At 42.4% G+C, this 26,369-nt stretch overlaps 2 protein-coding genes across 4 annotated transcripts; both read left to right on the top strand.

Annotated features, from left to right (window-relative positions):
• Positions 1 to 514: 514 nt before the first annotated feature.
• On the top strand, positions 515 to 10,497 carry sstr2a (somatostatin receptor 2a). Its single transcript, XM_064924147.1, has 3 exons — positions 515 to 1,063; positions 4,551 to 5,339; positions 5,556 to 10,497. Exons 2-3 carry the CDS (start codon positions 4,614 to 4,616, stop codon positions 5,970 to 5,972), a joined length of 1,143 nt encoding a protein of 380 aa, XP_064780219.1. The 5' UTR covers positions 515 to 1,063; positions 4,551 to 4,613; the 3' UTR covers positions 5,973 to 10,497.
• Positions 9,557 to 26,369, top strand: LOC135505078 (tumor necrosis factor receptor superfamily member 13B). 3 transcript variants are annotated; one of them, XM_064924149.1, is made up of 5 exons: positions 9,557 to 9,641; positions 21,634 to 21,783; positions 23,927 to 24,043; positions 24,983 to 25,267; positions 25,781 to 26,369. In XM_064924149.1, the coding sequence occupies exons 2-5, from the start codon at positions 21,669 to 21,671 to the stop codon at positions 26,032 to 26,034; spliced, it is 771 nt and encodes a 256-aa protein (XP_064780221.1). In that variant the 5' UTR covers positions 9,557 to 9,641; positions 21,634 to 21,668; the 3' UTR covers positions 26,035 to 26,369. The 3 variants fall into 3 exon arrangements, with proteins under 3 accessions (XP_064780221.1, XP_064780220.1, XP_064780222.1); XM_064924148.1 differs by lacking the exon at positions 9,557 to 9,641 and adding an exon at positions 13,562 to 13,671; XM_064924150.1 differs by lacking the exon at positions 9,557 to 9,641 and adding an exon at positions 17,585 to 17,626.

Here is a 26,369-nt window from a genome sequence, read left to right as displayed (position 1 = left end):
AGACTTTGTGAAAATGTATATTTGTGTCATTCTCAAAACTTTTGGCCAGGACTGTACAAGACAAAAACTGCTGACACACAACAATATGTCGAATTGCACCTGGTTGTATTCTACTTTTCTTACTCTCAATTATTACTCTCAATTGAGACCCCGGCTGAATTCCTTTTTTTTTTGGGGAACCAAGTTAACCTAGTGTGCAATACATGCCTCATGCGGAAGAAGGTGCTTGAACAAGGGAAACTTTCTCAGACGCTTTTGACAGAAGATGCTTATCCTCCAGTGTTCACTTTAAACTCTGGTTGCGCAGTCTGTCGCGCTCGTGTAAACAGATAAAATGCTCCGTCTGGTGACTGACCCAACCGTTTCCATTAAAGACATTAGTACGAGCACATATCCTCCCTAGAAAATATAAGAGCGAGGAACTCTGACAGTTTCCTTCACGCAGTCGGATGGACACTGACGCACATTGGGGGAGTTTGGTGAGGAGGGAGGAGGGGCGAGAGCATAGCGGATCGGCAGCTCCATCTGCATGCAGAGATGAAACCTGCAGCAAACGCGCACTCACCCATCATTCAATTCCACCGAACGCAGCAGTGAGTGCAACGCCCATCAGCGCGCTGACAGGCTGCGCTCTCCTTTGCGCTTCAGTCGTCCTGCTAGAACAGATTTCGCATTTGCTCTGGTCGTTGATTCAGCGCCAGTAGGCTACTTTTGGATACATCAGTTGCTCAAAACGATCTACAAATTATTTACGCAATTGTAATTGCTATTTGAGGTATTTAAAAAAAATATATATATATACTGTAGCCTATTGCCTATTTGACATATTACACATAACTGTTAGATATGTGGTGATGACCGTCACCACTTTGGTGCACAAGATACCACTGTGCGTAATGGGAGGACAGGTGTATCATACTTCAATAAGTGGGAGCCACGGGGCAGAATGCTGCCTTCCCAAGGATTTTCACTGATTCCCAGAAGTGGAAGTCGGAATACTCTTGGCTGTAATAACACCTTGTCAAAATGGAGTGAATGTGGCGTACACTTTTCACAATAAAAGGTAAGTTTAACCTACATGAATCTTGAAATTGTACGTGCTATTACCAAACAATAAGTAAATTAATTGTGATAACCAGTTGTCAAAGGTTAATAGGCCTACCAAACGTGTAACCAATGTATATTTTTAATCGGACATGGATATATCTTTATTTCAATTGTCACCTGTTCAATTATGTTATCTGTATTCATTTATAACAGCGCACCTGTTATTTTATATTCTGATCAAGATTAGGCAATTTCTCGTGCGCATGTGTGCGCCATTGTGCACGCTGTTGAATTTTAATGCTCCAAATGTATCAGTAATTGTCCATTGTTGAAATTCCAAACGCCATGTAGTACTTGACATATGACATATCATAACCATCTTGCATTTTAGAAGGCCAATATTTCTGCATAAAATATGCACATAATCGATACTGAACCAAAGAGTTGTCTAATAATATCATGGTAAATAATATCTAACATTTGTCTTTTGCTACGATTGAAATATATCTAGAATATTACAAAAAATCCAACTTCAAACAGAATTGCTGCCACAATTATTTTCGAATTGTGAAAAAAAAAAAATCTAGTCAAGTAAAAAATATATGTACGTGTAAACTATATACAATGTCATGAATAGTATTTGCTCCCTTTCTAATGTTCTCTATTTTTGCATATTTTTTATACGGAATGTTATCAGATCTTCAACCAAAACCCAATATTATATAAAGGGAACCTGTGTTTGCAAATAACCCAAAAAATATGATACTTATTTTATTTTATTAATTAAAGTTACGCAACACCCAATTCCCTTGTGTGAAAAAGTAATTGTCCTCTTACACTCTAACTGGTTGTGCCACCTTTCACTGCAAAGACTGCAACCAAACGCTTCCTGTAGTTGTTGATCAGTCTCCCACATCACTGTGATGGAATTTTGGCCCACTCTTACATGCAGAACTGCATTAACTCAGTGATATTTGTGGGTTTTCAAGCATGAACTGCTCATTTCACGTCCTGCCACGACATCTTAATTGGGATTAGATCTGGACTTTGACTAGGCCATTCCAAAACTTCAAATGTGTAGCTTTATAACCATTTTCATGTAGACCTGATTGTGTGTTTTGGACCGTTGTCTTGCTGCATGACCCAGCTAAGCTTCAGTTCACAGACGGATGGTCTGACATTCTCCTGTACAATTCTCTGATACAGAACAGAAATCATTGTTCCTTCTATTAAGGCAAGTCTTCCAGGTCCTGCGGCAGTAAGGTCCAAACCATCCCACTGCCGCCATGATGCTTGACTGTTGGTATGAGGTTCTTACTGTGGAAGGCAGTGCTTGGTTTTCGCCAGACATAATGAGACCCATCTCATCCAAAAAGTTTACTCAACTTTGCCAAAAAAAATTAAAAATAAACATCTGGATGATGATCAAGGTTCTTGGAAGAATGTTCTATGGGCAGATGAGTCAAAAGTATAACTTTTTGGACAACATGGGTCCCATTACGCCTCTGCATTCCACAGTAAGAAACGTATACCAACAGTCAATCATGGTAGTGGTGGTGTGATGGTTTGGGGATGCTTTGCTGCCTCGGGACCTGGAATAAGTATGGAATTGTTGTTATTTGTTCATTCAGGTTCCCTTTATCTACATTTATCATTTAAGTTTGATTGAAGCAGATAACATTCAATATCCAGAGCGACTTAATATTAGGTTTTGATTGAAGATTTGATAACATTCAATATCAGTATATATGAGTATAAAAAACATGAAGAACTCCTGCTCTTTCCATGACAGACTGACCAGGTGAATCCAGGTGAAAACTATGATCCCTTATTGATGTCACCTGTTAAATCCACTTTAATCAGTATAGATAAAGGGGAGGAGACAGGTTAAAGAAGGATTTCTAAGCCTTGAGACATGGATTGTGTCTGTGCCATTTAGAGGGTGAATGGGCAAGACACAAATGTACGTGTCTTTGTACGGGGTGTGGTAGTAGGTCCCAGGCGCACCTGTTTGTGTCAAGAACTGCAACGCCGCTGGGTTTTTCACGCTCAACAGTTTCCCGTGTGTATCAAGAATTGTCCACCACCCACAGGACATCCAGCCAACTTGACCCAACTGTGAGAAGCATTGGAGTCAGCGTTGACCAGCATCCCTGTGGAACACTTGACGCCGTGTAGAGTCCTTGCCCCTATGAATTGAGGTTGTTCTGAGTGTTAGAATACACAAAGTGACATTTTGAAACTTGGTTGTGCATCAGCAGTTTTCCTCTTGTTTTAGGTCAGTCACTGACAGTCACTCAAATAGCCCATGTCAGTTATTAAAATGTTATAGATTTGTAAATGAGTCTAGTTAGTTGGCTAGACTGTCTAAACTAGTAATCATGGCCGAATTACTGATCGGGCATGCAGAGCACGTGCCCAGGGGCCCTGACCTCCAGGGGCTCCCATAGATTGTTTTTGTAATTTGCATATTAATATATCATATTAACATGGCATCAGTCATGGCAAAATGTGTAGAATTGCAGGAAATTAGCTGTTAAACTGCAACCAAACAAATTCTTTAAAGCAAATGTACTTGTTTATTTTTTGTTAATAAAATAGTTTTTCTGCTAACAGATTCCTTTGTACATATTCAATTACCGTTTTTAATCCCGGTTTTGAGCTAATGTGAGTTTAGCGGGCTAATTGTATAGCTAATAGGCTATGTCTAAGTAGATCGATGGAGGTGAATGAAGCTACATCAACCAATGTGATAATGGCTGGGGGTCATTGATGCTTGATTTTGCTGTTGTCCAAATAGCATTTTTGAGTTTTTAAACTGTATAGAAATGCAGTAAATGAGCTTCAACTGTCTTAACAGACCTCTAAAACTCAGACCCTGGCTACGGCCCTGCTGCCACTGTCTCTGACCAGAGCGCTACATGTTTCCCATGCAGTGTGAGCTTCTCATCACCACCAATCCAATAGAGGACCTGTGTTTGCACAATAAACCCAGATCCACAGATAGCTTTATGCCCAACAGAAATAACAGCATGAAATCCTGACCTTTTCCCTGCGCATGGATTTTGTTTTTCCATTTTAAATCAATTCTCAACAAACATTATTTTGGCATGGTCTGGTCCTTTATCATAAAACAAACACCTTTGCATTGGAGAATAGCTTCATTACTGGACACTTGAGAATCCATGGGTGTTTTTCAAGGGGTTTCGCATCAGCTTGGTGCTGTTTGTTCAACACAGTGGTTTGAAGTCCCAACCATTCAACACATTCAAATGAAAACACAAAAAGCCCTACTGGAGGAGTGTGGAGTCCTGCAAGTCCTATATTGTGTGGGGACCTATAAATGAAGGGCCAGGCTTTATTATGTAACTTAATGTTGAGTGTAAACCATTATATAGCAGGCTCAGTTACCATGGTGCTTTGAAGGAATGTATTCTCCCTTGTCGTTGAGTTTCTCTGTTCTCACCCACTGTCTCCATTCTCTCTCTGTACTGTACACTCAGGTGGGATGTGAGATTAGTGTCTACAACCCTGAAACAGACCCAACCCAGCCCTCCTCTGTCAGCATGGATCCCTGGCCTCTCCTTCCGTCGCCCCCCAACCTCTCCCTCCCCGAGCCCCTGTACTACGACAGCTACTTCCCAGGGAACGAGTCTGACCTGGGGTCCCGGAATGACACTCCGGACGAGACCCACCAGGCCTTCGACAAGACCAGCTCCGTAGTCATCACCTTCATCTACTTCACGGTGTGTGCCGTGGGGCTGACCGGCAACACCTTGGTGATTTATGTTATCCTGCGCTACGCCAAGATGAAGACGGTGACTAATATCTATATCCTGAACCTGGCCGTGGCCGACGTCCTCTGTATGCTGAGTCTACCTTTCATCGCCGTGCAGCTGGCCCTGGTCCACTGGCCCTTCGGCTCCGTGCTCTGCCGCCTGGTCATGACTGTGGACTCCCTCAACCAGTTCACCTCCATCTTCTGCCTCACGGTCATGAGCGTCGACCGCTACCTGGCCGTGGTCCACCCCATAAAGTCCACCAAGTGGCGCAAGCCACGCGTGGCTAAGATCATCAACCTGACCATGTGGGGAGTGTCCCTGCTGGTCAACCTGCCAATCATGATCTTCAGCGGTCTGATGCCCAATAATAACCAGGCTTGGGCGTGTACCATTGTGTGGCCGGAGCCTCAGGGGGCCTATCAGACGGCCTTCATGTTCTACACCTTCCTCCTAGGTTTCTTCCTGCCGCTCATCGTCATCTGCCTCTGTTACCTGCTCATCATCATCAAGGTGAGCCCCTCCTCCCTGTTCATGGTGTTTTTATTTTCAAATTCACTTTATCATCTTTATTATTGCTGACGTCTTTGGTCAAGTTCTCCATTCTGACATGCTGGAACCTGTTATCTACCTGTTGCCTGTAACCATAGCGATATGCACAGTTGTGGCATCGAAGAAGGTAGTATCACCAATAACAATGGATGCATCCCCTCTCTCCCCATCCAATAGGTGAAGTCGTCCGGCATGCGCGTGGGCTCCACTAAGCGTAAGCGTTCGGAGAGGAAGGTGACCAGGATGGTGTCCATCGTCGTGGCCATGTTCGTGCTCTGCTGGCTGCCCTTCTACGTGTTCAACGTCACCTCGGTGACCGGCACCATCGACACCACGCCCGTCCTCAAGAGCACCTTTGAGTTTGTGGTGGTGCTGGGCTACGCCAACAGCTGTGCCAACCCCATCCTGTACGCCTTCCTGTCAGACAACTTCAAGAAGAGCTTTCAGAATGTTCTGTGCTTGAAGAAGGTGGCGGGCCTGGATGAGGCAGAGCGCAGCGACAGCCGCATGGAGCGAACGCGCATGGTCAGCGACGTCACCGCGGAAATGCACAACGCCGCGCTGCTCAATGGCGAGCTGCAGACCAGTATCTGAGTGTGTGTGTGTGGGTTGCTTGTGTGTCTCCTTGAGCAGATGGACAGTGTGGAGCAGTTAGAAGGACTACTCATAAAGGCACTCTTCTATAATCTCATGTACAGCGGCCCAAACTTCAGGGGGGTCCAAGCTTTCCCAAACCCCCCCCCCCCTCGCGGGTGCATCTTTTGGTTTTTTCCCCTAGGACTACACAGCTGACTCAAATAAACATACTCATCTTCAATTGTTTGAATCAGCTGTGTGGTGCGAGGGCAAAAAAAAGAGCGTGCACCCAGACGGGACCCCGGAACCGAGATTGGGAAAACCTGCATTAGAACACATCTGCCAAGATCCGTCTCAGAAAAACAAAGACAGAGATGGAATGGAAGAAGATGAAAAAGAGTCCTCTCATGTTGCATTGACATGGATTGATTCGTACTGTCTTGATCAGGATATGAGAAAGCACACTTTTGATAACGCATCTTATTTATTGATCAGGAAAGATGTTACTCACCAAGCCAGATGTCCTCTGACTGAAGCTGGAGACTTCTGAGTTTTGCATCCAGGATCATTGATCATTGATTCTCCGACTTCAAACGATCTTGATGCTGTACATAGACATGGTTTTCTGTGATGTGTTTTTGATCTCCTTGTAAACCCCAGTTTAGGTTAGATCACACCCCATGTTAACTTCCCCTTGTTACTACCATTCGTCTGTCGGCAGTTATCAAGATCAATACTCTGATTTATAGTTGGCTCAACCTTTAGATGCAAGCACGGCCAACACACACACACACACACACACACATTCACGGTCTCTGAGATGGGCTGTTCGTATACTGTGTACAGTTTATAATCTGGTATGACATTTTCTCTTCTGCTGTCAGCACTAGTTGGCTTAAAGGTGATATGCTCCTAGCATAACCAAGCTGTCGTGGTGCCAATCTTGTTGATACTCAACAGGAGGAGTTGTGTTTCAGCATCAGTTCTATGCTGTCAGAGTGACGCTGATGATTTCTGAATGGACAGTATTGCATCACTGAGGGAGCCACAGCTGCAGTGTTTTGGTTGGTAGCGAGATGGGTGCATTTCACCACCACAGTCCAAGGGCAATGTTGTTATCTCTCTAAATGTGTACAGATGGAGAATCCATGGTTCTGTGTGTGTGTGTCTGTGTACTTGCCTGCCTTCCTCTGTGTGTGTGTTTGCCCTGGAAGGCCTCACCATGTTAGGGTGTGTGTGCGTCACTATTTTCACAGCCCATTAAAGGAAAGATTCACCCATTTTGAATGTTATATTGTTTTGATGCATCTCTGAGCGATGTTCTATCAATTCCCGGGGACATTTCATGTTTTCATGTGTATCTGAGCTATTGCCGTTCAAGCAGGCAGAAATCCACCCGGTATGATGTAGCACTACGATAAAGCCGTTCTTGCTACACTGGAAGTTAATAGGAATACGACTTTTAGATGGTGAAAACGTCTATCATACTTGTCAGATTTCAATACTGACCGATGTCATAACACAGGAGGTTGTCTTCTATCTAATGAGCCATTGATCATATTTTTGCGATATTCCTACCTCGAGAAATGTTTTATTTAACAGAGGGTCCACCACATTTCTCCTATTTGTCTGTCTCTTCAGTCCAGGGTGCATTGCATGATGCCGTTGCATGGCCATTGAGAATGTCAGACTCCACTCTGAGGCACATTGATCTGCAGGTTGAACATGGTAATATAGTGAAATTTTTTTTTTTGAGGGGGGGGGGTGATTTTACAGCTAACTAGCTACTTTACATGCTGATATTGACTTTGGTATTACTGTGTGTAGCTACATTTGCTAGCTAGCAGCCTACCAAGCTAGCCAGCAGCCTACCAAGCTAGCCAGCCAGCCCATAGAGAGAGCATTGCATTGTGGGTGTTGTCGTTGACTTGAGCTGCACCAGATTTCCACAACGATTTCTACATGTTGCTACCAATCTTAACACGACAAAATGAAACATTTGTTCGCAAAAAAATTGTCCTCGTGTATTCGTGTTATTTAACACAGTAAATTATAGGAACTAATGATTCTCTTTAACATAATGACATCAGGCATTGTAATTAGCATCATTATGCCAGAGGCAGTTGAACTCTCTCTCTCTGTACAGTAGATTAGGTAGACTGTACATAGATTTAACCCAAGAGGACGAGGGCGTAGGATGAAGACATATAGGATCAGGAGGATGGAACCTCAGCCTTCTCTCAATGTGTCGTTCATTTGTGAAGGGCTAGAAGCTGCTATCACTACCTTGTTCCTGCACACACACACACAGATACAGACTGACACAGACAAAGTCCCAGACACCTTGAGGAGAACAGGTGGTGTTAGTTCCTCCATACAATCTACACTCTGCCTCACCCAAAATGTACGTACAGGAGAGCAAAGATGGCAGATATTAGATATAAGGTCATACATTCTTCTACAGTAAGCACCTATTGTCCTCTGTGTGTGAGCAATGTCTCTAAGTCGCTTGTTTTCCTTCAGTTTGCAAACCGTATGCACAGTGTAAAATATTGTAAATGACATGTCATAATTAGTTTGTTACATGTGAGTTCTCAGATGGATGATATTTTATACTGGTCTTTCATAATACAGGGCAGTGTGTGTGTGTGTGTATTGGTTGGCTCTTCTATCCTTGTGGGGACCTAAGTAAAACAAGGAAAATGCTCCCTCGTGGGGACATTTCCCACATCCCCATGAGGACAAAGGCCCTTAGAGGTTAGGATTACAATTAGGGTTAGAATAAGGATTTAGGTTAGGTTTAGGGAATATAGGATTTTGAATGGAAATACATTTTAGGTCCCCACGAGGATAGAACAAAATGTGTGTGTGTGTGTTGAGTCCAATCTCGATTGGCAGGGAGTCAGGGACTGCCGCTTGATGTCACTCATCATTTGTGTCGCCATGACTCACTGCGGTCACTAGGGTATGTACTGAACACTGAGTCAATGTGCACACATCTATCTATCTAGCCCATTCATTATGGCGTATCAGCTGTGGCAGTGTTCCAATAAAATCTACTTCATTAGTGAATAAATGAACGCTCCTGAACCTTAAAGGAAACATGATCATATAGATAGATGGTCATCTGGAGAGATGGCATAAGTACAGAACACTGTGTGTGTGTGTGTAATGATTGCTAACTAAACAAACTACCCACAGAGAGTGAGAGGAAGGGGTCGAACACGGTCGTACACTGTCCTCAAACGCAGTCTTTTCCGTCGGAGTAAAAGCAGAGGTCAACCCACACCATCCCTTTCATTATGTCAAGCGTCTGTCTCTCAGGTTCGAGCGTCACAAGTGGTTCACCTCGAAATGACTCAGGGGCCGTACACTACTGACTGGCAGTCAAAGGGAGGAGCAGTTCTCATAATCAGATAGTTTTTCTCAATATCAGCTCCTCTTCTTGCTCTACAAGGTGAAATACAGTAACCTAATCCCAGATCTGCTTGTGCTCTTGCCAACTCCATTGCTGTCATTGTTTGGCCTGCCAATGAGTTTTCGTGATAGCACAAACAGACTGGCAAACGCAGTTGATGCTAGATACTCGAGTACATGCAGTATCCTCACTGAAAGAGGAGAGTGAGTGTGGAGTGACTCGCGCATCGTTTAATTTTAGCTGCAGGTGATGGGCAGGACTCGCAGGAGGTATGTTTGTAAATTAATTTTGATCAAGCTATGTAGCTTATTGATTCCTTCTTGATGAATAAATAAAACAAATGTTTTGTTGTTTCTCTGTAATGCTAGCCCTCTTGAAGTTTTATGAGGTTGGCTTTAGGGAACCTTTCTCCCAACCTCATAACTACCCACTGGGCACACTCTGGTTGAAGCATCATTGTTTCTAAGTCATTTCAATGAAATTACGTTGAACCAACATGGAATAGAAGTTGAATTGACGACTGTGCCCAGTGGGTAGCTACCAAGCTATTGAGACCATCAATAGGGGCGGCAGGGTAGCCTAGTGGTTAGAGCGTTGGACTAGTAACCGAAAGGTTGCAAGTTCAAATCCCCGAGCTGACAAGGGACAAATCTGTCGTTCTGCCCTTGAACAGGCAGTTAACCCACTGTTCCTAGGCAGTCATTGAAAATAAGAATTTGTTCTTAACTGACTTGCCTAGTTAAATAAAATAAAAAAAATAAAATCAACAGTAGTGTACAGTAACTAAGTAAAGATACTTTGAAGTACTACTTAAGTAATTTTTGGAGGTATCTGTACTTTACTATTTATATTTACTTGACTTTTACTCCACTACATTCTTAAAAGAAAATATGTACTTTTTACTGCATAAGTTTTCCCTGACACCCAAAAGTACTCGTTACATTTTGAGTGCTTAGCAGGACAGGAAAATTATCCAATTCACACACTTATCAAGAGCACATTCCTGGTCATCCCTACTGCCTCTGATTTGGCGGACTTACTAAACACAAATGCTTTTTTTGTAAATTATGTCAGTGTTGGAATGTACCCCTGGTTATCCGTAAATAAATAAAATATATAAAAGTCTCTGTATAAATTTGCTTAATATAAGGATTTGAAGTATTTACTTTTGATACTTAAGTATATTTTAGCAATTATATTTACTTTTGATACTTAAGTAAAATTCAAAACAAATAGACTTTTACTCAAGTATTATTTTACTGGGTGACCTTCACTTTTACTTGAGTCATTTTCTATTAAAAGGTATCTTTACTTTTAATAGCAATTGGGTACTTTTTCCCACCACGGTCTATAAATCAAGTTGGATCAGCTTGTCTAACATTCCTGCTGGCAAGGTTGCTAGACTTTAGAAAAGCAAGCAATCACTAAATGTACTGAATAAGACTCACATTCCTTTCAATATTTTACCCAGATATTAGCAGAGATGAGGGGAAGCATATTTAGTCAAAAGAAAAAACCACACCAGTTAGGAGGATAAAGACAGCTTGACATGTGCTTAGATATGCAGAATAAAATACTTGCTTGAAGTGTAATCTGGCACCTTATGATAATATCATGATATTTGTGTATTAATTATGAAATGATATGTGCCTGTATTGATTGTGTGTTATCATCCCATGTACTGTGTTGTAATTTGAATGTAATATCCGAGGCATGTTTGTGCAGTACGTTAAGATGTGGGATTGAAAAGTCAGAATGACACCCTCTGGAATGTGTAGAATATAATTAGGCATAATGATTATGGCTATAGATTTCAGGGGGAAAAAGCTGATTCAGGTGTTTGAAACCCCCTCTATCCTCACATACATCGTGCCACCTCGAACATAATGGCCGCCTGATGCCACTGGTGTTCCAATTGGTTTGATAGAGAGTATTCAATGTTATATGAGGTAGTCTACTGGGGCTGGAAATAGTTTTTACTGGGGTGGTAATTTACCAGGTGTACAGTGTACATAACACTGCAATGCATCATCTCTGACACTTTGTTCTCTTGTAGAGATAGAGGTAGCAGAAGAGACACCCTGTTAGCAAATTATTAGAACAATGTTTAGAGGTTCTGTTTTACTCTCAATGGCCATAGAAATGTGAGGGATATGTATATTCTATAAAATCGTTGAAAAACCAAATGTGTTTTATGGCTAATACTGTAATACAGCAAATCTAGTTGGGATATCCCCACAAATGTTGCTAAATGTCTCCCTCAGCTGGTTAGTTTCTGAAATTGTGTAATGTGATTGCCCCAATGATGTTGGGCGGATATAGAGATTCAAACTACTCTGCAATGGTAGGCCACTATGGATACACTAAATCTACAGACTGGTCTATAATTATTGGCACCCTTGATAAAGATGAGCAAAAAAAGACTATAAAATAAACAATATAAATAGCTATGTGGTATGCAAAATAAAATAGGGGAATTATTTTATACTAATACAACTGTTTAGAGAAAGATTTGGTTTAACAAACAAAATAGGGGTTAAAATTATTGACACCCCTGTTTTCAGTACTCCAGCACCCTCCCTTTATGAGGAAAAAGACAGCCACAATCCACAAAGAAATGGCTCAACATTTTGCAATGGCCATCTCAGTCAACATGGCCATCTCAGTCAACAGACATGAACCCCATTGAAAACCTGGGGTTTGAATTGAAGAGGGCAGTTCATAAGAGCAGACTGAAGGATATCAAGGATCTGGAAAGATTCTGTACAGAGGAATGGTCAAAAAAAAGTGTTATCTTTGCAAGGGGACAGTCTGACTACTGAAAACAGGGGTGCCAATAACTGACCCCTGTTTTTTTGTATTACTTGTTAAACTGAATTTTTCGATAAACAATTGTATTAGTATAAAATAATACAATTTCCAATTTTTGTTGCAGACAATATAGCTCAGTGATTGTATTATTTATTTGATACAGTCTTTTTGGCACATCTGTATCTAGGGTTCCAATAATTATGGACCTGGATGTACATACTCTGATAGGATTAAAAGATGGCTCTTTGTCCATACAGCTGCACAACCAAACAAACAGACATTGTGAGATCCTGAATGGTTTTTGTAAATATGTCATATTGTTGCTTCTGCTACTGCTGTTACTACAACTACTACTTGCAATTAAAAGCAGTTCCATTTGAAAATAGCTTTACTCATTTGGGTTGACTAATCGGTTAGCTTTTGAAATGAGTGTGTTGACTTGTGTGGTCTTCCTTTCTCCTCCTATTTGACTGAACATCTGTTTCTTGTAGGTCTATTCTGAGGGTTAGTAGGTTTCTGTAGGTGAACTGTTTGCCTGTTTCTACATGAAATCTACTTCAGGCTGGCAGAGAACTTGTCCACCGGGTGCAGAGGAGGGTGTAATTATGCGTCGCCAATTTTAGTTTCACAGTGTCTCAACACCCATGCATATTTACTTTGCTGTGAAGTCATTGCAAATTCCTTCCTTTGCAAAAGTGTTATTACTAAATTAAGTAAGTGGCCTTGTACAAGCCAGAATGCTCATAGGCATTTCAGTAGCATGAAGCAGCTTGACGTACAATTACACCCCCGATCTATCTCCTTAATACAGAGTGCCAAGCAGAGACACATCACGTCCCATTTTGACCCTTTCTAGTGTGACTCGGCCGTGGTTTAAACTCCCAACGTTCCCATCTAAAAACAACTCGCATGCACGTGAAAACAAAACATTGATTTGCAGTATATGTAACGTCTGTATTCATCAACGGTCACATATGAAACAAAACATGGTACTGCAGGACAGATGCTCCTTCAAATAGCATAGTGAGATGGCCATGTAAGTCTATTGCAAATTATAAACTGGGTGGTTCGAGCCCTGACTGCTGATTGGCCGACAGCTGTGGTATATCAAACCGTGTACCATAGGTATGACAAAACATTTATTTGTACTGCTCTAATTACGTTGGTAACCAGTTTATAACAGCGACAAGGCACCTCGGGGGTTTGTGGTATATGGCTCTATAGTGGTGTGTCACTGGCTCATGGTACATTGGTAAAATGTAATGTAACGGAGACTGCAGACTCACAGCAGCCTTGTAGCATGATAAAGATTCGGAGAGCAATATAAAGCTCTTATTTAATTTTTTTATTTCACCTTTATTTAACCAGGTAGGCTAGTTCAGAAGAAGTTCTCATTTACAACTGCGACCTGGCCAAGAAAAAGCAAAGCAGTGTGACACAGACAACAACACAGAGTTACCATGTTGTCAGTTGTCTGTAGCTTGTGAGGTATGGAAACACTTCTTGTTGCTTTTATGGATTTTGTCTTGTTGCTTTTTGTTCTTATGTTGCTCTGCGTGTGCTCATTGCTCAATGATTGTCTATATTGTAATTGTTTTTAATAACCTGCCCAGGGACTGTGGTTGAAAATTAGCCACCTGGCTAAAAATTCAAAACAGTTCTGGGACACTGTAAAGTCCATGGAGAATAAGAGCACCTCCTCCCAGCTGCCCACTGCTCTGAGGCTATGAAACATTGTCACCACTGATAAATCCACTATAATTGAGAATTTCAATAAGCATTTCTCTACGGCTGGCCATGCTTTCCACATGGCTACCCCTACCCCGTTCAACTGCCCGGCACACTCCACAGCAACCTGCCAAAGCCCCCACCATTTCTCCTTCACCCAAATCCAGATAGCCGATGTTCTGAAAGAGCTGCAAAATCTGGACACCAACAAATTAGCCGGGCTAGACAATCTGGACCCTCTCTTTCTAAAATTATCTGCCAAAATTGTTGCAACCCCTATTACAAGCCTGTTCAACCTCTCTTTCGTATCGTCTGAGATTGTCAAAGATTGGAAAGCTGCCGCGGTCATCCCCCTCTTCAAAGGGGGTGACACTCTAGACCCAAACTGTTACAGACCTATATCTATCCTACCCTGCCTTTCTAAGGTCTTCGAAAGCCAAGTTAAACAGATTACTGACCATTTCATATCCCACCGTACCTTCTCCGCTATGCAATCTGGTTTCAGAGCTGGTCATGGGTGCACCTCAGCCACGCTCAAGGTTCTAAACGACATCATTACTGCCATCGATAAGAGACATTAGTGTGCAGCCGTATTCATCGACCTGGCCAAGGCTTTCGACTGTCAATCACAACATTCTTATTGCCAGACTCGACAGCCTTGGTTTTTCAAATGATTGCCTCGCCTGGTTTACCAACTACTTCTCAGACAGAGTTCAGTGTGTCAAATCGGAGGGCCTGTTGTCTGGACCTCTGACAGTCTCTATGGGTGTGCCACAGGGTTCAATTCTCGGGCAGACTCTCTTTTCTGTATACATCAATGATGTTGCTCTTGCTGCTGGTGATTCTCTGATCCACCTCTATGCAGACGACACCATTCTGTATACTTCTGGCCCCTCCTTGGACACTGTTAACTAACCTCCAGACGAGCTTCAATGCCATACAACTCTCCTTCCGTGGCCTCAAACTGCTCTTAAACGCAAGTAAAACTAAATGCATGCTTTTCAACCGATCGCTGCCCGCACCTGCCCGCCCGTCCAGCATCACTACTCTGGACGGCTCGGACTTAGAATATGTGGACAACTACAAATACCTGGGTGTCTGGTTAGACTGTAAACTCTCCTTCCAGACTCACATTAAGCATCTCCAATCCAAAATTAAATCTAGAATCAGCTTCATATATCACAACAAAAGGTGAAATAAAAAATAAAACCGGCACTTTTACTGGAACGCTGATTAATGTGCACTGTCCCTGTAAAAATAAAATCAACTCAACTCAACACATGGAATAAACAAGCGTACAGTCAATAACACAATAGAAAAAAAAATTAAGTCTATATACAGTGTGTGCAAATGGCGTGAGGTGGTAAGGCAATAAGTAGGCCATAGTAGCAACATAATTACAATTTAGCAGATTAACACTAGAGTGATAAATGAGCAGATGTATTTTTTTTATTTCACCTTTATTTAACCAGGTAGGCAAGTTGAGAACAAATTCTCATTTACAATTGCGACCTGACCAAGATAAAGCAAAGCAGTTCAACACATACAACGACACAGAGTTACACATGGAGTAAAACCAACATACAGTCAATAATACAGTAGAAAAATATGTCTATATACACAATGTGAGCAAATGAGGGGAGATAAGGGAGGTAAAGGCAAAAAAAGGCCATGGTAGCGAAGTAAATACAATATAGCAAGTAAAACACTGGAATGGTAGATTTGCAATGGAAGAATGTGCAAAGTAAAGAGAAATAATGGGGTGCAAAGGAGCTAAATAAATAAATACAGTAGGGGGAGTGGTGGTTGTTAGGGCTAAATTATAGATGGGCTATGTACAGGTGCAGTAATCTGCTCTGACAACTGGTGCTTAAAGCTAGTGAGGGAGATGTGTTTCCAGTTTCAGAGATTTTTGTAGTTCGTTCCAGTCAATGGCAGCAGAGAACTGGAAGGAGAGGCGGCCAAAGAAAGAATTGGTTTTGGGCGTGACCAGAGAGGATGTTTTTAGCATAAAATCTTCAATAATGTTCCAACCGGAGAATTCCTTTGTCTTCAGAAATGCAATGGAACTCAAGCTCACTCTCACGTGAACACACCTAGGTCAGCTCATGCCACTCTGCCAGACCACTGACTCATTCAGCTCCCATTCCTCCCTCCTTCACAGTAGAAGCATAAAAACAAGGTTCTAAAGACTGTTGACATTAGTGGAAGCCTTAGGAAGTGCAATGTGACCCCATAGACACTGTATATTCGATAGGCAAAGAAAAAGATACAACTTAGATTTCCCACTTCCTTGTTGGATTTTTTCTGAGGTTTTTGCCTGCCATATGAGTTCTGTTATACCCACAGACATCATTCAAACAGTTTTTGAAATTTCAGAGTTTATTCTATCCAAATCTACTAATAATATGCATATATTAGCAGCTGGGCTTGAGTAGCAGGCAGTTTACTCTGGGCACCTTATTCATCCAAGCTACTCAATACAGCCCCCAGCCATAAGAAGTTTAACACAGTGTCCAAAGGGCCAGATGGATACAGAATGGTGTCGTCTGCGTAGAGGTGGATCAGGGAATCACCCACAGCAAGTGTGACATCATTGATATGTACAGAGAATTGAGTCGGCCAGAGAATTTAACCCTGCGGTACCCCCATAGAGACTGCCAGAGGTTCGGACAACAGGCCCTCCGATTTGACACACTGAATTCTGTCTGAGAAGTAGTTGGTAAACCAGGCGAGGCAGTCATTTGAGAAACCAAGGTATTGAGTCTGCCGATAAGAATACGGTGATTGACAGAGTCGAAAGCCTTGGTTAGGTCGATGAAGACTGCTGCACAGAACTGTCTTTTATCGATGGCGGTTATGATATTGTTTAGTACCTTGAGCGTGGCTGATGTGCACCCGTGACCAGCTAGGAAATCGGATTGTACAGCCGGAGAAGGTACGGCGGGATTCTAAATGTTCAGTGATCTGTTTATTAACTTGGCTTTCGAAGACTTTAGAAAGGGGTGGTGTGGTACATTGGGGCAAAAAAGTAAGTCAGCCAGCAATTGTGCAAATTCTCCCACTTAAAAAGATGAGAGAGGCCTGTAATTTTCATCATAGGTACACTTCAACTATGACAGACAAAATGAGAAAAAAAATCCAGGAAAATCACATTGTAGGATTTTGTATGAATTTATATGCAAATTATGGTGAGCTAAGGGACACAGCTAAGGGCTGTGTCCAGGCACTCCACGTTGCTTCGTGCTTAAGAACTACCTTTAGCAGTGGTATGTTGGCCATATAACCACACCTTCTCGGGACTTGCTTAAATAAGAGCTTTATATTGTGCTCCAAATCCTCATCATACTACAGGGCTGCTTTGAGTCTGCAGTCTACATTACATGCCATTTTACCAATGTAACAGACCACTGTAAATAACATACTGTCGGTCTCATTCAATATTTGGGAAAGGTTGGCAAGTTCACATTGCTTAGTAAAAGTATATGAATAGACATGACAAAATTGTAACTCATAGTCACAATTCACACCAATCAAGCACATGACTCACCATAACAAGAGAGTAGCTCACCTTCTGTGCAAGGGGGAAGTCCCAGAAAAGACATTGTGGTTGTACCCAAATCAGCCCCCAACTCAAATACATGTAGCCCAACGTCACTGCATGAGAGGCACATTTCAAACAAAAGGTCCATACATGTCTTTCATCACTCTGTGGGTAAGTCAAAAGATATCTGTTTTGTTACATTATGTCATGAGATGCATTTTTTAAATTGACATGTGAGTAGGTTAATGGTTATGCTGTTCATGCTTTATAACTTTTTAAAAGATGTAGTCTTTAATTATTAATTGACCACCTGGGAATGGTAATGAAGGGGGGGGGGGGGGTGTTTACTAAATCGGACATCCAGACATAAAGATCAACGTCATGCCTTGAATACTTACTGGTGTATGCAATGAGCCATTGTTTATGCTATAGAGCGTTACACCAACAAAAACACCATGATAACGTCACGTGTGGTGAAAGGAATCAAATCAGTAGTAAACACCTTACATGACACTGTAGGAGAATTGTTTAAGCAAATGTACAGATAAGAACAAAAAGTATGAGTCAATTTGATGAAGTTGAAGAACAAGGCGAGGCACAGCTTCATTCGTTGAGCATGTGTACTTTCTCCGGCTCAGTGATTCTGTGCCCAGTAGAGCGCAGCGCAGTATTCCTCTGTCAAGAAAAGTTTAGTTAAATCTTTGAAGTTGTATTGAGTTGTTTTTGGAGCCTTGCCCTCTCTTCAAATCAAATCCAAATCAAATTGTATTTGTCACATACACATGGTTAGCAGATGTTAATGCGAGTGTAGTGAAATGCTTGTGCTTCCAGTTCCGACAATGCAGTAATAACCAACTAACTAACAATTCCAAAACTAATATCTTATACACAGTGTAAGGGGATAAAGAATATGTACATAAAGATATGAATGAGTGATGGTGCAGAGCAGCATAGGCAAGATACAGTAGATGGTATCGAGTACAGTATATACATATGAGATGAGTATGTAAACAAAGTGGCATAGTTAAAGTGGCTAGTGATACATGTATTACATAAGGATAAGGTAGATGATAGAGTACAGTATATACAGTGCCTTGCGAAAGTATTCGGCCCCCTTGAACTTTACGACCTTTTGTCACATTTCAGGCTTCAAACATAAAGATATAAAACTGTATTTTTTTGTGAAGAATCAACAACAAGTGGGACACAATCATGAAGTGGAACGACATTTATTGGATATTTCAAACTTTTTTAACAAATCAAAAACTGAAAAATTGGGCTTGCAAAATTATTCAGCCCCTTTACTTTCAGTGCAGCAAACTCTCTCCAGAAGTTCAGTGAGGATCTCTGAATGATCCAAACAATTTTGACCTAAATGACTAATGATGATAAATACAATCCACCTGTGTGTAATCAAGTCTCTGTATAAATGCACCTGCACTGTGATAGTCTCAGAGGTCCTTTAAAAGCGCAGAGAGCATCATGAAGAATAAGGAACACACCAGGAAGGTCCGAGATACCGTTCTGAAGAAGTTTAAAGTCGGATTTGGATACAAAAAGATTTCCCAAGGAGCACTGTGCAAGCGATAATATTGAAATGGAAGGAGTATCAGACCACTGCAAATCTACCAAGACCTGGCTGTCCCTCTAAACTTTCAGCTCATACAAGGAGAAGACTAATCAGAGATGCAGCCAAGAGGCCCATGATCACTCTGGATGAACTGCAGAGATCTACAGCTGAGGTGGGAGACTCTGCCCATAGGACAACAATCAGTCGTATATTGCACAAATCTGGCCTTTGTGGAAGAGTGGCAAGAAGAAAGCCATTTCTTAAAGATATCCATAAAAAGTGTTGTTTAAAGTTTGCCACAAGCCACCTGGGAGACACACCAAACATGTGGAAAAAGGTGCTCTGGTCAGATGAAACCAAAATTGAACTTTTTGGCAACAATGCAAAACGTTATGTTTGGCGTAAAAGCAACACAGCTCATCACCCTGAACACACCATCCCCACTGTCAAACATGGTGGTGGCAGCATCATGGTTTGGGCCTGCTTTTCTTCAGCAGGGACAGGGAAGATGGTTAAAATTGATGGGAAGATGGATGGAGCCAAATACAGGACCATTCTGGAAGAAAAGCTGATGGAGTCTGCAAAAGAGCTGAGACTGGGACGGAGATTTGTCTTCCAACAAGACAATGATCCAAAACATAAAGCAAAATCTACAATGGAATGGTTCAAAAATAAACATATCCAGGTGTTAGAATGGCCAAGTCAAAGTCCAGACCTGAATCCAATCGAGAATCTGTGCAAAGAACTGAAAACTGCTGTTCACAAATGCTCTCCATCCAACCTCACTGAGCTCGAGCTGTTTTGCAAGGAGGAATGGGAAAAAATTTCAGTCTCTTGATGTGCAAAACTGATTGAGACATACCCCAAGCGACTTACAGCTGTAATCGCAGCAAAAGGTGGCGCTACAAAGTATTAACTTAAGGGGGCTGAATAATTTTGCACGCCCAATTTTTCAGTTTTTGATTTGTTAAAATAGTTTGAAATATCCAAGAAATGTCGTTCCACTTCATGATTGTGTCCCACTTGTTGTTGATTCTTCACAAAAAAATACAGTTTTATATCTTTATGTTTGAAGCCTGAAATGTGGCAAAAGGTCGCAAAGTTCAAGGGGGCCGAATACTTTCGCAAGGCACTGTACGTATACATATGAGATGATTAATGTAGGGTATGTAAACATTATTAGGTAGCATTGTTTAAAGTGGCTAGTGATATATTTTACATCCTTTCCCATCAATTCCCATTATTGAAGTGGCTGGAGTTGAGTCAGTGTGTTGGCAGCAGCAACTCAATGTTAGTGGTTGCTGTTTAACAGACTGATGGCCTTGAGATAGAAGCTGTTTTTCAGTCTCTCGGTCCCAGCTTTGATGCACCTGTACTGTCCTCGCCTTCTGGATGATAGCGGGGTGAACAGGCAGTGACTCGGGTGGGTGTTGTCCTTGATGATCTTTATGGCCTTCCTGTAACATCGGGTGGTGTAGGTGTCCTGGAGGGCAGGTAGTTTGCCCCCGGTGATACGTTGTGCAGACCTCACTACCCTCTGGAGAGCCTTACGGTTGTGGGCGGAGCAGTTGCCGTACCAGGCGGTGATACAGCCCGCCAGGATGCTCTCGATTGTGCATCTGTAGAAGTTTGTGAGTGTTTTTGGTGACAAGCCGAATTTCTTCAGCCTCCTGAGGTTGAAGAGGCGCTGCTGCGCCTTCTTCACGATGCAGTCTGTGTGAGTGGACCAATTTAGTTTGTCTGTGATGTGTATGCCGAGGAACTTAAAACTTGCTACCCTCTCCACTACTGTTCCATCGATGTGGATAGGGGGGTGTTCCCTCTGCTGTTACCTGAAGTCCACAATCATCTCCTTAGTTTTGTTGACGTTGAGTGTGAGGTTATTGTCCTGACACCACACTCCGAGGGCCCTCACCTCCTCCCTGTAGGCCGTCTCGTCGTTGTTGGTAATCAAGCCTACCACTGTTGTGTCGTCCGCAAACTTGATGATTGAGTTGGAGGCGTGCGTTGCCGCGCAGTCGTGGGTGAACAGGGAGTACAGGAGAGGGCTCAGAACGCACCCTTGTGGGGCCCCAGTGTTGAGGATCAGCGGGGTGGAGATGTTGTTGCCTACCCTCACCACCTGGGGGCGGCCCGTCAGGAAGTCCAGTACCCAGTTGCACAGGGCGGGGTCGAGACCCAGGGTCTCGAGCTTGATGACGAGCTTGGAGGGTACTATGGTGTTAAATGCCGAGCTGTAGTCGATGAACAGCATTCTCACATAGGTATTCCTCTTGTCCAGATGGGTTAGGGCAGTGTGCAGTGTGGTTGAGATTGCGTCGTCTGTGGACCTATTTGGGCGGTAAGCAAATTGTGATATATTCTGGAGCTAGTTGGACAGGATAATTTTGTGTAAAACTAAAGAGGTTTGAATCCCTCCAAACTAAGTGATCCAAGACGGATTACTATGCGTTATGAAATGTAATGTAACATTTTTTTTGTATATAACTGCCTTAATGTTGCTGGACCCCAGGAAGAATAGCTGCGGACTTAAATGGGGATCCTTAATAAAACACAAATTACACAAGGATCCCATGAACTGACCCTGATTTCCCCATCTGTCATTCAGTGAGTCAGAGTGTGAGTTGACACCCGAACTGAGGCATGGGATTAGACTGTTCTGAGGGTTACTTCTGGGACCGCCTGGTCAGGAAGTGTCTGACCTGTCAGATGGTCTGCCAGCAGCCCCATCGCCACCTCAGATGCATTGAGTACTGTGGTAAGTTCACATACACACAAACGCTTGCCGGGGGCAATAACACATACACTGACTTGAGAAGTCAGTGAGAGGCCAATACACCGTATGATTGTCCTTTAGACTCAATCAGTGGAGGCTGCTGAGTGGAGGACGGGTCATAATAATAGCTGGAACGGAGTAAATGGAATGGCATCAAACATATGGAAATCATGTGTTTGACACCATTCCACCGATTTCCCTTCAAGCATTACCACAAGCCCACCCTCCCCAATTAAGGTGTCGCCAACCTCCTGTGGACTCAATCTTCAAAGTTACATATAGAGATAAAGTGCGTATCATAAGTATTCACCCCCTTGTGTTGCATTACAAAGTGGGATTCAAATTGATTTCATTGTGATTTTGTGTCGTTACTTATCTACACAAAGTACTCCATATTGTCAAAATTATATTTTTGTTTGACAAATTAATAAAAAAATGTATTACTAAAATGTTTTGGTTGCAGAAGTATCCCCCCTTTGTTATGGCAAGACGAAATAGTATGTTCAGGAGTAAAAATGTGCTCAACAAGCCACATAATAAGTTGCATGGATTCTGTGTGTGTTAAGTTTAAAAAAATGACTAACCCATCTCTGTACCACACACATACAATTAGCTGCAAGGTCCCTCAGTTGAGTAGTGAATTTCAAGCACAGATTCAACAAAAAAGACCAGGGAGCTTTTCCAATGCCTTGTTAAGGGCACCAATTGGTAGATGGGCTAAAATAGAAATAAAAATGATGATTAATATCCTTTTGAGCATGGTGAAGCTATTGATTAGGCTTTGGATGGTGTATCAATACACCCAGTCACTACAAAGATACAGGCGTCCTTGCTAACTGAGTTGCCAGTGAGAAAGGAAATCTCTCTGGGATTTCATTATAAGGTCCTTGGTGATTTGAAAACAGTTAGAGTTTAACAGCTGTGATAGTTTTCTCCTGAGACTAGATCAACAGTGTAGTTACTATACAATAATAACCTAAATGTTATGGACATGCTTGTCATCGGCAAGGACCAAATATTGCACAATCAAGGTGTGCATAGCTACCCAAAAAGACTCAACAGCTGTAAATGCTGCCAAAAGGTGTTTTTAACATGTATGGACTCAGGGGGTGAATACTTATCTCGTCAATATCCACTGAGTGTACAGAACATTAAGAACACCTACCCTTTCCATGACAGACTGACCAGCTGAATTGACTTGAACGCTACAGTATGATCCCTTATTGATGCAACAGGTTAAAGCCACTTCAATTAGTGTAGATGAAGGGAAGGAGACATCTTTATTTAACCTGTTTAAGCCTTGAGACAATTGAGACATTGAATGGCACACAGACACAATCCGAGGGTGAATGGACAAGACAAAATATGGAAGTGCCTTTGAACAAGGTATGGTAGTAGGTACCAGGCGCACTGGTTGGAGTGTTTCAAGAACTGCAACGCTGCTGGGTTTTTCACACTCAACAGTTTCCTGTGTGTATCAAGAATGGTCCACCACCCAAAAGACATCCAGACAACTTAGTGCAACTGTGGGAAGCATTGGAGTCAACATTGGCCAGCATCCCTGTGGAATACATTTGACACCTTGTAGAGTCCATACCCTGACAAATTGAGGCTGTTCTGATGCAAAAAGTGGTGCAATTCAACATTAGGAAGGTGTTCCTAACGTGTTGTGAACTAAGTGGATATTAGTGTTATATTTTTCAAATCATAAAAAATAAAATGTTTCATCCAGTTAGACATTAAGAGTATAATTTATCCAGTTTGACATTAGAGTATAATGTGTAGCTCATTGACATTTTTTAATTAAATCCATTTTAATCCCACTTTGTAACACAATAAAATGTGAATAAATCCAAGGGGGTTGAATTATTGATAGGCACTGTATTTAATTATATATACATGTTGTATTTAATTATATGGTGTTGTATCAGTGGTAAAAGGATCATACAAAAGGTTAATGAATCTCAATACCATTTTTGTCAGGTTAAGTAACATGTATAGCCTACTGGAATCATGGCTGATATGGAACATAGTAGCCATTTTGTGTCAAAACACAGGAAGAATATACCATGCATGTTATAATACTCAGACCATCCCTGTGCCATTGTGTGTCTGTCTGTGCCAGTGTCTCTGGGGTGTAAGGCGGTCCCAGGGCAGTACTATGATAGGCTGTTGAAGATGTGTCTGAGGTGTGCTGCGGTGTGTGGCAGCCATCCCTCAGAGTGTTCCCACCAGTGTCAGAGTGAGTGAACAGCATTCTATACATCCGCACAGTATGTTGTAGCTATTACAAAACATATAGGACACTCACTTAGCAAACCCTTTTTCATCAGAATTTTAAGTGCTAAATGTTCTCTTTTTGTCTCTCGTCTCTCTCTCTCTCTCTCTCTCTCTCTGTAACACACTCAAACCGTCATAATAGCTTGTACACTACTAAGTAATTTATTGAGCATACAGCCATCTCCAAAAGAGCTTCTGGCAGTCGAGCCAATATGTATAACAACTGACATGCAAGCGGCCCCTTCACAAATGCAGCAGCCTGTCATACATTTTTTTAAAGGAAAAACCCACACTCACTGGAATATTCCTTACGTTTGAATGCCCTTTTATTTTTTTTAATTGTAGTAGCAGAGGTCAGAGCAAGCGGACAAGTTTCGGCCACAGTCTTCGTCAGCGTTTGGTCAAGGCTGTGGCCGTTTGCTCTGACCTCTGTTGCTAAAAAAATAATTTAAAAAAATCAATAAAAAGACATTAAAACATCAAGAATATTCCAGAGTGTAGGTTTTTCCTTTCTTAAAATATATGCCTTTTGAACTCGGCAACCAAATACTTTTTTCTTCTACAAACATTTGAGTTGAGCACACCAATTCCTTCAAATGCCCTTTACCCAGCCAGGTGCTTCATTACCTCAGGATCAGCTGAAATGTAATGTATATGTCCCAAGCGGTACCCTCCCATAAGGTGCCATTTGGTGTTCTCTCGAACTCAGTCAAATTTAAATAAGATCACTTTGGGATTAAATGCATTTGGCTTTGATGATGTTCAGAACTGAGAAACGTCTGGAAGTAGAGCGTTGACATTTGGAAATGGTGCATACGCTACGTTACGACTCACTTCACATTACATGGACGTTATTGCAGAGTACATAAGGATTTAATTTAGGTCATTTAATTCCCTCAAGCCCAACAGTCTGCCTTGAATGGAATCTTGAGGCCTGTGGATGGGAATGCCTTCCAGAACCATACCATCAGGGGGGGCTACCTACCCAGAGGCCTGCCCTACTCAACCATCCTGGTGTACTCTCTGCTGGGCCTGTGTCTGACTCTGCTGCTGTTGACCCTGTCTGTGGCTCTGCTGGTGCTGCTGAGGAGGCCCTCCCGACCAGGGGCCACACAGAACAGTCACAACCAGGGTCATGAAGGTCAGAAGGGCCAAGAGTCTAACCAGAACAACCAGTCCTCCAAAGGTCAGTTTGGGCACACATCTAGTGTAAAAAAGGTAGCACAGGTCACAGCTTCACTCAGAATAGAAGTGCTGAGCTAGGATCAGCCCCCCTGTCCATTTATGAATATTCATTAAGATCTAAAAAGGCAAAAAACAAACAATCAAATGTATTTATAAAGCCCTTCTTACATCAGCTGATGCCACAAAGTACTGTACACAAACCCAGCCTAAAACCCCAAGCAGCAAGCAATGCAGGTGTAGAAGCAGGGTGGCAAGGAAAAACTCCCTAGAAAGGCCAGAACCTAGGAAGAAACATGGAGAGGAACCAGGCTATGAGGGGTGGCCAGTCCTCTTCTGGCTGTGCCGGCTGGAGATTATAACAGAACATGTCCAAGATGTTCCAATGTTCATAGACGACCAGCAGAGTCAAATAATATTAATCACAGTGGTGATCCAAAATCACAATCTTGTAACTCAACATGGCTCCTTTTAGATCGAGATAACCTGTGTGTGTGTGTGTACGTACCATCTTTAGATTGCCCGACGGATCCATCCCTGCTCCAGATAAACAGTGTGACACTGAGCCGTTCGTCCAGTCCCACAGAGACTTGTGTGTGTGTCCACTGCTTCCCTGACCTCGGAGTGCCTGGCAGGGGAGAGAAGCAGCAGAGACCCCCACTCACCCTCTACCAGCAGGCTGTCCCCCAGGACCTCCACTCTCCGACCAGAGCCCCTCAGTGTGGATCATCACAGAGAATCATTTGCTCCCCTAGTCAGCCCAGCTTCTGATTGCAGAACTGAACCAGACTGGACACTAAATAAATAAACAACTCTGGACAGATCTGATACCACCCACTCCAGGGTGAAGTTTCCCCTAAATACAGATCTAGGATCAACTTCTCCTCCCCAATCCTAACCTGAACAATTAGTGGGGGGGGGGAGAAAAACTGTCCCAAGATCAGATGTGTGAGCAGTCTGGAGAGCAGAAATTAATAGGTGGTGAAGGATACAGGAGACACTGGAGTGAGACAGAAGCGAGTGACATAGAACATTATATACAGTGGGGAGAACAAGTATTTGATACACTGCCGAATTGGCAGGTTTTCCTACTTACAAAGCATGTA

This window comes from Oncorhynchus masou, chromosome 18 (genome assembly GCF_036934945.1).
Source record: "Oncorhynchus masou masou isolate Uvic2021 chromosome 18, UVic_Omas_1.1, whole genome shotgun sequence".
NCBI classification, from domain to species: domain Eukaryota; kingdom Metazoa; phylum Chordata; class Actinopteri; order Salmoniformes; family Salmonidae; genus Oncorhynchus; species Oncorhynchus masou.
The sequence above is the reverse complement of the archived record's forward strand: the minus strand, read 5'-3'. Positions and strand labels throughout refer to the sequence as shown.